General features: G+C 32.3%; 1 protein-coding gene across 2 annotated transcripts in view; it reads right to left on the reverse strand.

The window, feature by feature from the left end:
- LOC127707695 (uncharacterized) overlaps positions 1–14,277 on the reverse strand; it is an 89,734-nt gene that overhangs the window by 19,787 nt on the left and 55,670 nt on the right. For both annotated transcript variants that reach the window (XM_052212358.1, XM_052212357.1), the window contains exons 8-16: positions 12,246–12,389; positions 11,527–11,651; positions 9,853–10,023; positions 7,989–8,087; positions 6,352–6,498; positions 5,154–5,262; positions 3,751–3,986; positions 2,210–2,452; positions 493–952 (exon numbers count right to left, since the gene is read on the reverse strand). In XM_052212358.1, the coding sequence (XP_052068318.1) occupies positions 493–952; positions 2,210–2,452; positions 3,751–3,986; positions 5,154–5,262; positions 6,352–6,498; positions 7,989–8,087; positions 9,853–10,023; positions 11,527–11,651; positions 12,246–12,389 (1,734 nt within the window). The remainder of the gene's footprint in view (positions 1–492; positions 953–2,209; positions 2,453–3,750; positions 3,987–5,153; positions 5,263–6,351; positions 6,499–7,988; positions 8,088–9,852; positions 10,024–11,526; positions 11,652–12,245; positions 12,390–14,277) is intronic.

Genomic DNA, 14,277 nt, shown 5'->3' on the forward strand with positions numbered 1-14,277 from the left:
CCATATCACCCACTTTTCTTTTCATAGAAGACTTCAATAGCTCATAAAAAAGTCATTATCAAATTTAAGCAGATTCTAGATTTTTTTTCTTACGATTTGAGACCCAAATAATGCCAATGCTAAATATAAGGTAAAAGTCCAAGTCAGCCTTTTCCCGCCATTTAAAAAAAAAATTAAATATAGCAAAAAGGAGTTCCATAACCTATCAATACTTTTAGCTTATTTTGTTCCTTCACTGATGCTCTTCTGACTTAAAGTATCAATTTTAAATTCTATATTTTTTTTAATTTCACGTAACTACATACTTAAGGTATGATAGTTAAATCTATGATGTGTTTAACAGTTATATTCCTAACTGTATATATTGCTCAATGAGAAGATGAAATCATTATATAAAAAAATATTTAAATTGTGTTCATGATATTTTTTTTTAAGTATTTATAACAAAATAAATATTTTCACATTTCGATTAATCTTAATAAGATATATTACCTTCCATAGCTTTCAATGCAATAAAAATGTCCCCCTCCTTCAACACCCTCTCCTTTATAAACACTTTAAAACCAAATGTTTCCATATCGGTTGCCCTGATAGTTTTAGTGAATTCGTGATCAGTGGAGGAGGGCTGAGAATTTGATTTAGCATATAAAGTGTATAATTCACGTTGGGTTATTGCATCCAGCATCTCATCACTCAGTTTAATATATAATATGAAGGCATCATTGTCATTTGGGAGTTTGGACCGGAAATACATCATTTTATCTGGATCTTCCGGGTCATAATATGGTGCATACTCAGTGAAATGAGTGACACCCTGATTTTGTATTGTCATGTTTAATTGTACGTCCATTTTTTTTCCTTCGTCATTTTTCACAGCAATGTTCATGATTTGTCCGTTGACTTGGCTTGCGCCATCGGCATGAAGAAGCGGGGACTTGTCCACGACAGTCACCTGAATGTAAAAATGTAAGATTAATGCATCTTTATTGTTCAGAAATATAAACTTGAAATGGACAAAGAATGCAAAAACTGAGCTATAGTTTCAAAGTTCTAATAACTCTTTTGCAGTTTTCGAAATAATTCATGGAAGCAATAGATTTGTTGGAAATTTACACACGGCCCAGGCCATGTGTAAATTTACAACAAATCTATGGCTTTCGTGAATTATTTCGATTCTAATACGACACCATACGGTCATTTAAAAAACTGAAGCGAGGGTGGGTATGCCGTGTGTGTGGCTGTTCTATCATAACCCCTGTTTGATAAAGCTAAAAATGTCCAATAAATCTATAGCGTGTATGAACTATTTCTTAAATAACCGCTAGAAAAAAATGTGTTTAATTCTTTTAATTCTCAACCCCAACATTTTTAATTTACATTTTTTTTTTCTCGTTAGCTACCGTCTAATCCACAGTTGACGGTGACATTTCGTAACTAAGGAACCGCCATGTAAGCTCGTTCTCGGCTGACTTCTACACTTTGTTCATAGTGAGTGTAGCGTAATACAAGCGGATTCCAGTTTAGCCGCCATGTTGACTTGCTAAAATCAGTAAATGTGAATAGAAAAGAAAACAACACCTACCTCAAAACTCCATTTTAATGCAATATTATCCGAATTTGGAGGGTTCACGCAACGGAAAAACTTTCAGCTTTGGCGTTTTCACTCGTATAACGTCATGTTTTGAAATTACTTTAATGCGCCAAAAGCATTTATGGAATTTCGCGGAATTTGATTTTATTTTGATTTTGTACATTTTTCCGAGCTCTAATACATTAATTCTTTTTGTTATGCATCAGAATAAGAATAAAGGTTCTGTAGTTTTTTTTTATAATTGCAATTTTTAACACAGCGAAATCGGCATAGCGTTTGCACATAGGTTACGATGCATGTGGATTTACGTGGGAGGTATATTATAACAGCCATTATTATGTACATCTTTGAGTCAGCGCTAAGTATAGATATATCGAGAATTTTATCACGGTGTTGTTTACAAAGCGAAAGAACAATGAGTCAGGAAACAATTGATTGAAAAAAATAAACCCTTTCAACTTTTTCTATCACTCAGAAATTTGTTTAATTTTGAAATCCCTTAGGATGATAATGTATATCATTGTATGAATAGATGGTGAAGAAAACAGGTCTTCTGATGATTATGTTGGAGAAAGTCGAAAATGGGCAAAACCTGAATACCAAAAAGCGACTGGCTACCTGAAGATCCATATTAGTACCATCAGTGACATTTGCCAAAGAATCGTTGTCAAACTTTAAAGACATTCCTTTCCTATACACAGCAGATTTATTAAGGAAAGCATCTTTACTATCTTTCTCCACACTCAAAGTGATATCTGTTTTATTAATCAATTGCTCTCCTTCTCCTGGAGATGTTGTAGCTGCAGTAGTATCCAATGCGTCATCCGCAGATTCAAACAGATCTTCTGCCCCTCCATTTGTCTAAAAAGAGACAATTGAATAGCATATTGCTCAAATATTTACCGTAATAAAACTTATATGCAGATAATAAATTCCAGTGTAGATAAGCTTATCTTGCATTTGGAGAAGCTTTAATAAACTAGAGGCTCTACTGAGCCTGTGTCGCTCACCTGTATCTACTGTGGTTTTGGAAATCATGTAAAATAAGGTTAAAATCATAATAAATAGTATTAGATACACTAATAATGATTGAGGCCAAGTTTGGTTTAATTTGGCCCAGTAGTTAAATTAAAAGCAGGTCATCCCACTAGTAACTAGTCTTACAATAGTAACTGAAGACCCCTTATCATTATTTGAATTAGTTTTCAAGTTGTGACCATTTGAAATTGTTTTTTTTTAAATTTTCCCTTAGACTTCTATGGTAAATCCCTATGTTCTATTTTTAGCCATGGCGGCCATGTTGGTTGGATGGCAGGGTCATCGGATACATTTTTCAATCAAAATACCCTATTGAAAATTGTGGCTAAGTTTAATTCTATTTGGCCCAGTAGACTAAGTGGAGAAGATTTTTGTAAAAGATTACAAAAATTTACGAAAAAATTGTTAAAAATTGACCATAAAGGGCAATTACTCCTTAAGGGGTCAATTGACAATTTTGGTCATATTGACTTATTTGTAGATCGTACTTTACTGAACATTATTGCTGTTTACAGTTTATCTCTATCTATAATCATATTCAAGATAATAACCAAAAACTGCAAAATTTCCTTAAAATTACCAATTCAGGGGCAGCAACCCAACAACGGGTTGTCTGATTCGTCTGAAAATTTCAGCGCAGATAGATCTAAACCTGATAAACATTTTTATCTATGTCAGATTTGCTCTAAATGCTTTAGTTTCAGAGATATAAGCCAAAAACTGCATTTTACCCCTATGTTCTATTTTTAGCCATGTCGGCCATGTTGGTTGGCAGGTGGGGTCATTGGACACATTTTTTAAACAAGATACTTTAATGATGAATGTGGCTAAGTTTGGTTAAATTTGGCCCAGTAGTTTCAGAAGAGAAGATTTTTGTAAAAGATACGAAAAATTGTTAAAAATTGAATATTTATCTCTATCTATAATAAGATTCAAGATAATAACAAAAAACCGTTTGGTTAAATTTGGCCCAGTAGTTTCAGAGAAGACGATTTTAATTAAAGTTAACGGACGACGGACGCCAAGTGATGAGAAAAAGCTCACTTGGTCCATTGGGCCAGGTGAGCTAAAAAAGAAAAGAAAAAAGTGCAATGTAAAATTGATGAAGACAAATATCTTACGGATTCCGACATTGCTTTTTGTTTTTCAAAAATATTCTGTTTATTGATATAACATTTTTGAACATATGTGTTGAATTGTGTATCGTCTGCTATTTCCTCGTCATATTGGTCTGGGTTTTTTCTGTAGTATTCTCTGAATTCCTCTTCAACATCTTCCACAGTTAGTGTTTTCTCTAAGTTTTCCGATCCACCTGTTTTCCAATATGCCAAAATATCTGTCAAAACATTAACTACTTCTACAAAAGAAATAAACGTTAGCATTGAATCAATATTCGTTCATTCCAACTTTTTTTTAAAGTAACATACATAAACTCGTATGTTGATTATGATTACCATTATGAAATCTACAATTTCCATGGAAATTTTAAGAACAATCTTAATAACAGACATCAAAACAATGAAAAACAAATGGTCGAATTTCTTCTCAACATTTATGCAGACTTCAGAGCTTAACATATTTTATAGATATTTGTCTATTAATGAAGACTAAGGGTGTCCTCTAGATGGCTCTAGATTTTTCTGGGGTACCACCCATACAGTAGAGAAGACATCTAGATTTTTCTAGGGTATCACCCATATAGTAGCGAAGACATCTAGATTTTTCTAGGGTACCACCCATACAGTAGCGAATGCTTCGGTATTGTCATGATTCAAATGATTTATTTTGTTTATAAATCAACAGTTCATAAAATTATGCAAATGTACTAACGTTAAGATTTCACCTTCATCAGGCAAAGTTGATCTTCGCCCGTTTGGTTTCTGTGCTCTCCATCGTTTCATATTTTGACATGCAAAACATTTGTTTTTGTGCGTAAACGCGTTGAGTTGCTGTTTCATTGATACCTCTGCAATCACAGTTCTGATTGCGATTTTGATTCGATTCAAAAGTAACCACAGTAGATCAAATGAAAGGACAAATGACTAAACTGACAACACTACCGTTATTCTGTTGATTTTTTAAGAAGCTATCATGTTAATAATTATCTTAAATGTAATGTAATTTTTCAATTTTTTTATAGGCACGTGTACAATTACAAAAATGCGACTGAAAGTGATTATCGGGTAAGTAAATTAATCCACGATAGGATCAAAGTTATTAATTTTAAGCTTGATAATAAATATTTTTCTATGTATTTCGTGAAATGTTTGGTATTCTAATGAGAATTAACTGTGCCCCACTTTCCAGTAATTAATAGTGGTTTATGACGGACCCCATCAAACATGTCAACGCGACAACAACGAAATTAAATGGCTGTAACCAATATGCGCTTACAACAAAAATTAAGACTGTGATGATGTCAATAATAAATATTATCCAGATGACTAAAAAACGTATAATAACAGGACCTGCATAGAGTTGGATTATTTGTTGAAATATGTTTTTATAGTTATATTGTAAATACCTTTAGCTGCGCCCTTTGAACTAGAGATTTCTGTCATTAGAAGAGGCTTGATTTCAATTCTTTTAATGATGTTTTTTATTGTCTTCTTTATATTTTTTAATATCTTTTTCTACAATTAGAAACAAAGAATAGATATATAGCTTTTGACTTTATCATATATAGACAAAACAAAGTCAGGTCTAAGTAATTTACTTGGGTCGTTGTCAATGGTCTCTCCTTCATTGCACCATGTTGGTATATTTACAACGCTATGATGTAATATTTTTGAAGCGTTCGCCTTGCAACAAACTCGAAACAATATGGAATCATCAGTGAAAAGTAAAAAAAAAGATATTCCCATTCTTAAAGATGATTAATTTCTTGTTTATGTTTTCTGAAACTATATCGTTCACATTCATATTTTTTCTAACAAATTAAGAATTACAAACTACAAACTCAACAACATTTATGTATATTAAACTAACATGATTCTGGCATTAAAAAGGTTCCATCATTGTAGGCAATTATTTGATCAACGAATGTCCATGTTTTGTCTTGTCACGTTATCTTTAATTTTTTGCAAAAGCAGTTATATTGTCTATATTCGATAGTGTGTTTGAAGAGAGATTACTGGATTAAACTTGTTTTACACTATTGTTTATACATGTATATTTTGGAATAATTTAATTTTGGATGTAACGCGTCTTCTCATTGGCTGACGTTGTTTTGTTTATCAGCTCATAGACATAATTTTGTCATGTGACCATGACGTCATCAACGTTTTTTCATGGTTTACTTCGGTTTAAAATGGAATTTAGAATTAAATTATAAGAAATGACAGTAATATTTTTTCTGTCTATTCGAAATAACATAAAATTTGATGTTATTTCTTCATAGACAGAAAAAATATTACAGTCATTCCTTAAATAATAGAGGGAAGGTACTGAACATCCTTTAAAAAATAAGAAGGTGTGGTAAGATTGACAATGAGACAACTCTCCATCAGAGACCAAATGACGTAGAAGTTAACGACTATGATAGGTCACCGTACGGCCATCAACAATAAGCAAAATCAATACCATTTTTTCATATAATTGTTTTATTTGATATCGTTAAACTATGACATAAAAAAAAACAACAAAGACAATATAAAGTCTATATGAACACAAGCGAGCTTGAACAAAGATGGCAAATAAATTAATGTATTCCAGCAACTTACGGATAGTTTATTATTCATCAAAGCTTTATTTTTTATGGCAGTTTTGAGTGTTTTGGCCATAAATCCAGCGTCTGCTGAAGTCATTCCAACATTAGACTCTGCATCTGGAGTTCTTTTATCCATTTCACGTATCATGTCGTCTGTTCTCTTCGAAAAACAAATACCATTATCAATATTACACATTCAAACACGATATCCCAAGAGTTGATTTGGGTATAAAATTTCCCTGAACTTTTCTCGCAGTTAAATCGTTGCCTAAGTGGGTGGTCCGACTGGCTGTGCAGGAGTATAAACACGTACACCCACAGCCATGTCCTAATCTGATGCTTCGTATATGGTGAATGACATGATGTTTGAACATTAAAGAACCCTTGCAACAACTCTCTGAGGGGTCCGTTGGAGGACTGTATCCAACATACCCTTTCTTTCTAGTGGCAGTCCAAAAATCCCGACCTTTATCCCAATCTACTTTCCTTGTAGAACATACTTATTGTTTTATTTGTGAATTTGTTTTCGTCCTGAATAGGATAAAATATTAGCCACTGGACGTACCTTGCAAAAATCAATAAATCAATCTATAAAAAAGCATTATCGTTTCCAAAGAAATCCTTAAGTGTCAAAACGATTGGAAATATTGGTAAAAATCAGTAATTTTTTCATTTTCTTTAATGATATTGAAAAACATGGTTTTTTTTTCAAAACCACTGTTCAAAAGTTAAAACATTTGAATAATTATGTTAAAAGATTTAATGTTTCGATATAAAAAAAAAACAAGTCTTATTGGTTATTTAAGTTATCTAAATTTTTATTTTCAGAATTTCAAGTTTGAATTTTGAATTGTCTGTCAGGACTTTCATAGGAAACTACCACAATTGTAATACTTCACTCTAAAAACTCACTTAAGATACCGGGCTTTTAATTCGGTACGCCAGACGCACGTTTCGTCTTCATATGACTCATCAGTGGCGCTCGAATCAAAACAGTTGCAAAGCCAAATCAGATATTACGAAGATGCAGAGCATTAATAACTGAAAATTCCGAAAATTTGTGCCAAATTCGACTAAGACAACCATTATCTGGGTATAGATGACAAACATAATCTGTTCAATTTGTTGTTACACGCATTATCAATCGAGTTTTAAAATTAAGTCATTTTGCAATAGTTTTCTGTAATTTGTTTTGTAATACTTTATTTTTGATGTCTGTGTTGTTTTTATATGCATGTATTTAACAGTCTTGTTGATCCTTTCTGCCGAAAACATGTGCTTTCTTCTACAATAACTACAGCTAGCAAACTTAGATGTGGGGACGGATTCTATGTGTCTTAATTTTAGAAATAGATAAATGCCAATCCGACACAGTATGATACTTTTCACAGGTTATAACTCACTTACGGATTTTGCAAGGGTAGCACGACAGATGACTAGTGTTTGTTTCATCTTTGTTGTGCAGATCGTATTTCTCGGTATTTGGTTTTCTGCGTACAATTTTTGTGGATAGTTACGTGTCATTTTAGCAGTGTTGTCTGTTTATTCACGACATCGTTTACAAAACGGAATGAAATTTATGAAAACTTATGAGATTTGTCATTTTGGTATCGTTCTCCTCTCTTTTACAATAGTTTTCTTGTATAATACCTGTTGAAGATTTGTTCTAACGCTAGACTGACTACTCCCACTATCTGTATAGTTAACACATTTCATTGGCGTTGACAAGTCGGGAATACCAGATGTAGGCTGTCAAAAAATTATTACACAAATATAATCCATAAATGCTCTGAGAAATCGATATTCACATCTATCACCAATATCTTTTTAGTCCCTATTCCATTTGGAAGTCTTTTATTAACATAAAGGTCTCAAATGATATATCAGAAAAATGATGTTATAATATTTTATGAACCATTTCCGATGTTAATTCTAATTGATAGATTGTGAATAATGTGTTAATTCATTTAACTTTATCAATCGACTATGTTATGCTTTCATATGGTCATATCGGATACATGTATGTCTTCATATGGTCATATCGGATACATGTATGTCTTCATATGGTCATATCGGATACATGTATGTCTTCATATGGTCATATCGGATACATGTATGTCTTCATATGGTCATATCGGATACATGTATGTCTTCATATGGTCATATCGGATACATGCAGGTCTTCATATGGTCATATCGGATACATGCAGGTCTTCATATGGTCATATCGGATACATGTATGTCTTCATATGGTCATATCGGATACATGCAGGTCTTCATATAGTCATATCGGATACATGTATGTCTTCAAATGGTCATATATGATAAATGTATGTCTTCATATGACTATTAGGATTTATCTTATTCGTCATAATGTCGATAATTGCAATACAATGTTTTTATGCATCGGTTTTTTCATATTTGGCTACTTGTTGCCAGCGACTACTAAAGGATACCGAACATTTTTATATTTTGAAAACAAAATAGAAACAACTGTATAGATGTAACATCAATAATTGGGTCAGATCAGAAAGAACATACCAGAGAGCAGTACCTATTTAAAACAAAATAGTTCCTATGCATTGGTGTAACTTTCAAAATTTCAAAATCATTATAACACGTCACTTTTGATTTATTGTTGGGGAATAATAAAACAAATGTGAGAAATTTTAAATAGGAGGTCATATTTTGTCTGTTTCTCAGATCTGATGTACTTGTTTTGGTAGATCCAAAGTTCCAGGAACCAATACGCTTTTATATGTAATGAAAGATGCGTCGATTTTTTCAGCACCAGAAAAGCTAAGAATAACATAAACGGTACCAATTTAACTGCACTAGATGCGCATTTTGACAATAAATGTCTTTTCATTGATGCTCAAGGCCAAACTATTTTAACATCTAAAATTTATTCGAAAATTGAAGAGCTGATAAACAAGGACAAAAAGTATAGCTAACGCCTGGCATGGAAAAGGAGCTTTGCATGAAGGTGATGTCTTCCTTGATTTTAAATAATTTCAAAACTATTGTAACAGCAAATTTCAATAACACAATATCCACATTTATATGCGGTTCCTAATTCATGGATACTCTCTGTTGATACCCTCGGTATTGCTTTGACATGGAATGAATTTAAGACGAAAGAGTTATGAATGCTCCAAATTGAAAGCAATGGGTCCATTAATTACATCCTCCTACACCATCATTTAGCTAGTTAACCAATCACAAATTCTGGTGTATGCTTATATTACTTTATCACTAGATTTTAAAACGGAGAACTATTGCAGCGTTACCAAACAAATACTTAATCACCTAAATATCACAAGATTTGAAACAAGCAAAAAAAAAAAAAAAAACAAAAAAAAAAAAACATTCAGTGTGAAAGCTTTTCATCATATGATTTCCCGTTTTTACTGCTTTTGTATTTTGAAAAGTAATTCGAATTTAATTTTTCATATTATTCTGTTTATAAAAGTATGTTCCTTTCGGACTATATTGTTTTATTCAATCTACTTACTAAATCAATATCTGCATATATACTTGCTGTTGAATCCATCAATCGCAATAATGCCATAGTGTTGCCACCTTTGTTTACTTTGGCAAACGTTTGATTATAGTCATCGAATAGCTTAGTAGTGGCGTTAACATCATTAGGGTCGTTTGGTACATATTCTGCTGGTGGCATAGACTAGAAAAGAAACAGTGTATATTAAGGTAACAGTGTATATCAATGAAACTTTATATGCTCAAATCCACGTAAATGCACTCTGTTGGATAGTTGTCTCATTGGCAATTATACCATATCTCCTTGTTTATATACTATTGTGTTTATGTAATCTCACTTGGATATGCAAATGTATTTATCTAAGTACAAGATTGAATTATACCGTATAAGCTGAAAAGCAGTTGGGACCAGAAAATGAAAGTCAAAGCGAGCTAATGATCAACCTCCACAACGAATGTAATGTACTGGTATAAGTATACAAATGTATTGAAGTGAAAAAAATGTCAAATACACAAAATCGCATATTACATGGAAATGATCTTGTTTAGCTGATCAATTTCGTTTTGAATTTTGTCAAAATCGGAAAAAATTTAGTAATGGGTCTAGATTGAAAACAGGAGGAGTTGGTTACACAAAATGAGTACCAATTTTCCTTGCCCGCCCAACATCACCATACAATAATCTGGTTTTATACGTTGTGTAACCAGGTCCACATACAAAAACTAAGAAACAATTGTAACAGGATGCTGTTACGAAGTATCCTAAACAAATCCTCATAAGAAGAAACCCATAAGGACTCTCCCTGTTATTCATACAATTCAAGGTCTGAGGGTCAAGGTCATAATTGACCATTGACCTTTTGACCTTAAGTAAGCAATATGTTCCCATGGTCATTACTGAAGAATCCCTGATTGCACCACTAGACATGCTAGTCTAAAATATTGTTGAACCTTAAGTAAATCTGACTAGCGGTTTTGGAGAACGAATGCGGACAAGTTCAAATTTGAAGCGCGTGGAAGAAGAAGAAGAAGAAGAAGAAGAAGAGGGAATTATAATAAGAACTGAGCAAAACCAATAAGTCTCTAAACTTTTAAATAACTAGCATATAATAAGAACCGTATTTCTATGTGACTATCAAGGTAATTGGAATAGTTCCTGGCTGTGTAACAATGTTACTTTGATTAATATCTTGTTGAAAATGATCGTTTTAGGAACAAATAAACTCTATAAGGATCCCAATAATTTACACATTTTCATCGACTTTTATTCAAATGTATTTATTAATGAATTGTATTGCAACGCTTCTGAAGTATTTTGGTAAAAAAGATATATATATATATATATATATATATATATATATATCTGAAGTGCCAATTAATGATATTTTAGGGGGCACAGAACACCAAATGGAGTTAACTCTTTTAAAATCAGCTAAACGTTTTAATCACATACTATTAGTAAAGAGAAATCAAGCTTTTCAATGATAAAAATTCGTGCTTGCCAAACTGCTATATACCCAATGAAATTGTTTCTGTTAATTGTGTTGTTTAAATTTTTTGAAATTTTTATATTTTTTTTGTCAACTGGTGAAAGAATTTTTTTTTTCAAAATTTTATGAAAATTAAACGAGCGAAATCTGTTTTTGTCCAAGTGTTGGATACCCCATTAACAACCTTGGATACGTACAATAACTGTAAAATCTGACACATTGTAGTCGCCGTAAACATCATATATTTTGACGCGCAAGTATAGGGTATCGTTGTTGTTCGAATCGCCGACAGGAAACTTGATTTCTGTCGCAGTCATTTCACCTGAAACCATATTATCAATTTATAATAAAGACATACATACATAAAAACATTCAGTATTAAATAAAAAAATAACTATCTGCTCAAATGGAGCTTAACATACGCATTTTGGACCAGAAACATTACTGCATGGAATAAGTAAATTGACTCTTAATAATAAACTGTGATGTTAATACTGAAATACCGGCGTTCACATCATAAACAACTGACCACCGTTCTTTAGGCTTAACATACAGGTGTTCACCATACCTTGACCAAAAAGTTTAACTAATAACTTTCTCGATCTTAAAATAAATGGTTGATCGATTTATTGATTATTGTTTGCTTATCGTCCAGTGACAATTATTTCACTCATATACAGGACGAGAACACATAAATCAGAAATCGAATTGGTAGGATCTGCATGTAATGTTTTGTGGACTGCTGTTTGTCTTTCCGTACTTATTTTGCCATCGTTTGTCAGCTTTCTTCATCTGATGAATCTTGATTGTCTCTTTGGTATCTTCCGCCTTTTTTGCAAATACATTTATTTCAACTTTTAACATTTGTTTTCTGAAACAGTCGCAGTGTGTGCATGAACGAATCGTATATTCAAACCTCCAAACTGGAACGGCGTTTCCTGCTCAATACCGCCGTCTTCATTACTTCTTTCTACCATGAGGAACTCATATTTCATTGGATTCTCTGTCTCATCTTTCCAGTCGAAGCACATTATTTGAAAAGATGTTTTAGAAGCATTACCTAACATTAAATAGAAATATTATGAAGTGTATTAGTAAATTTTATATTCATAATTGTGTTTTTGTCTCTATGTTACAGGTAAGAAAGTGTAATTGGGATCAACATTAAAACTTATTTGTAATGGTGCTATATACAGTAACTCCACCACATTATGTATGTGCCTGTCCCAAGTCAGAAGCTTGTAATTCAGTGGTTGTCGTTGGTTGCTATCTGTCATATTTATTTTTCGTTCATTGTATATTAATCATGCCGTTTCATTTCTTTTTCCGTTTGAATGGTTTAACATTTTGTCATGTGGGGGCTTTTTATAGCTGAATATACAATATGTTTTTCTCATTGATAAAGGCCGTACTGTGACCTGTAGTTGCTTACAACACTTCATTTGGACACTGTTGGAAAGTTGTCTTATTGGCAACCATACCACATCTCCTTATTTGATATTGGTTTGAACCGTTTCATACTCATTTCACATTATAGGAGCTTTTTATTTCAATAAAAGGGTTTGTAATTTTTACGTGTTGATAGGGCCACACGTAAATCATTCGGTTGTCATGGTAATCACGTTATCAAAATTACCATTGTAGTCTTTTTAACCCCTGGTCAATTTTAGGAATTATAAAGTTTCTCAGTTTAGGTTTTGTAATTAAAAACGTTTTAGATTGAAATAATTCCAATCGATTATCTTCAACTATTATAGTTCTAGTATTCGTGAAATTAAAAACACCAATGATGATGTATAAAAGATTACCACAATTTTTTTGTTTTTGTTTTGCAGCTCTTATTGTTTTATTCTTATATGTACATATATTAGTGTTTTTAAAATTTTGTGTTTGAGGATTCCATCAGAAGTTGATTAAAAAAAGTGAGTCTTTTCAATTACGATATGATTTTGTTTATTTACAACTTACGATACCAACCGATACTGTTCCCGTTCCGTAGGTGCGTACATTTCCAATGATTTCAATATTCGGAAGACCAATTTTTACTGCATAGTTAGATAAAACACAGCATTGATGGAAACATTATTAATGACAGAACAGCATGAGTTTTCGTTTTCTAATGTTATTTTTCATTTTATTAAGGATGAACTACGTTAGCTAGTTAATATTGTTTTCAGAATTAAAAAAAAGTGTACTTCACAACGAGGTTATATGATATATTCATAAAATTAACAGGTCGAAGAATGTCCTTCAAAATTTATTCTTTGGGCTTTTGAAAATTTATACTTATTGATAGAGCTTATAATAATAGTGTTTTAAAATATATGCGTATATTTGTTTTCGAATGTGTCATTTGAGATCAAATGGAGGCAAATACCTTATTACCTATTTCAATTGTTTTTTTTTTTGGGGGGGGGGGGGGGATACACATTATGCCATGCCTCTGGTCGACAAAAGAAGGGGAACAAGTATAGGGTGCACAAAATTAGTTTTATCTTGAGCATGAGCTTGACCTAATAAGCATTTTTCTATTGTCACGTGACGCCTAGTAATTCTGTAATTCGGTTGTTGGTGTCTACGAAGAGAACACCACATGTCCGTAGCTCAATCTGTTAAAAATAGCTGCTCTTTACAGCATTGTAATGAGAGTTTTCTGAATTTGTTTTAAGACAATTCTCAATTTGAAGATTAATTGTTTGATTGTACTGGTCCGGGGACACATTTATCGTCCTTTGATTTTCTTTGTCTACAAATAGATTCTCTAGTGTGGACAGTGTATAAATTACATTTTTTTTTCATGCACCTTCAAAATTCATTTCTTTATATTTTATGCATAAAATAGGAAGAAGGGGGATGAAATTACATTGGGGAAAAATTTGGGGCATGAATATTTAGGTAAAGTAGTGAATTGGTCAAATTTGAAAAGTCAAAAATTAGTATGTCTGAAG

This window comes from Mytilus californianus, unplaced genomic scaffold (genome assembly GCF_021869535.1).
Source record: "Mytilus californianus isolate M0D057914Y unplaced genomic scaffold, xbMytCali1.0.p SCAF_7, whole genome shotgun sequence".
NCBI classification, from domain to species: domain Eukaryota; kingdom Metazoa; phylum Mollusca; class Bivalvia; order Mytilida; family Mytilidae; genus Mytilus; species Mytilus californianus.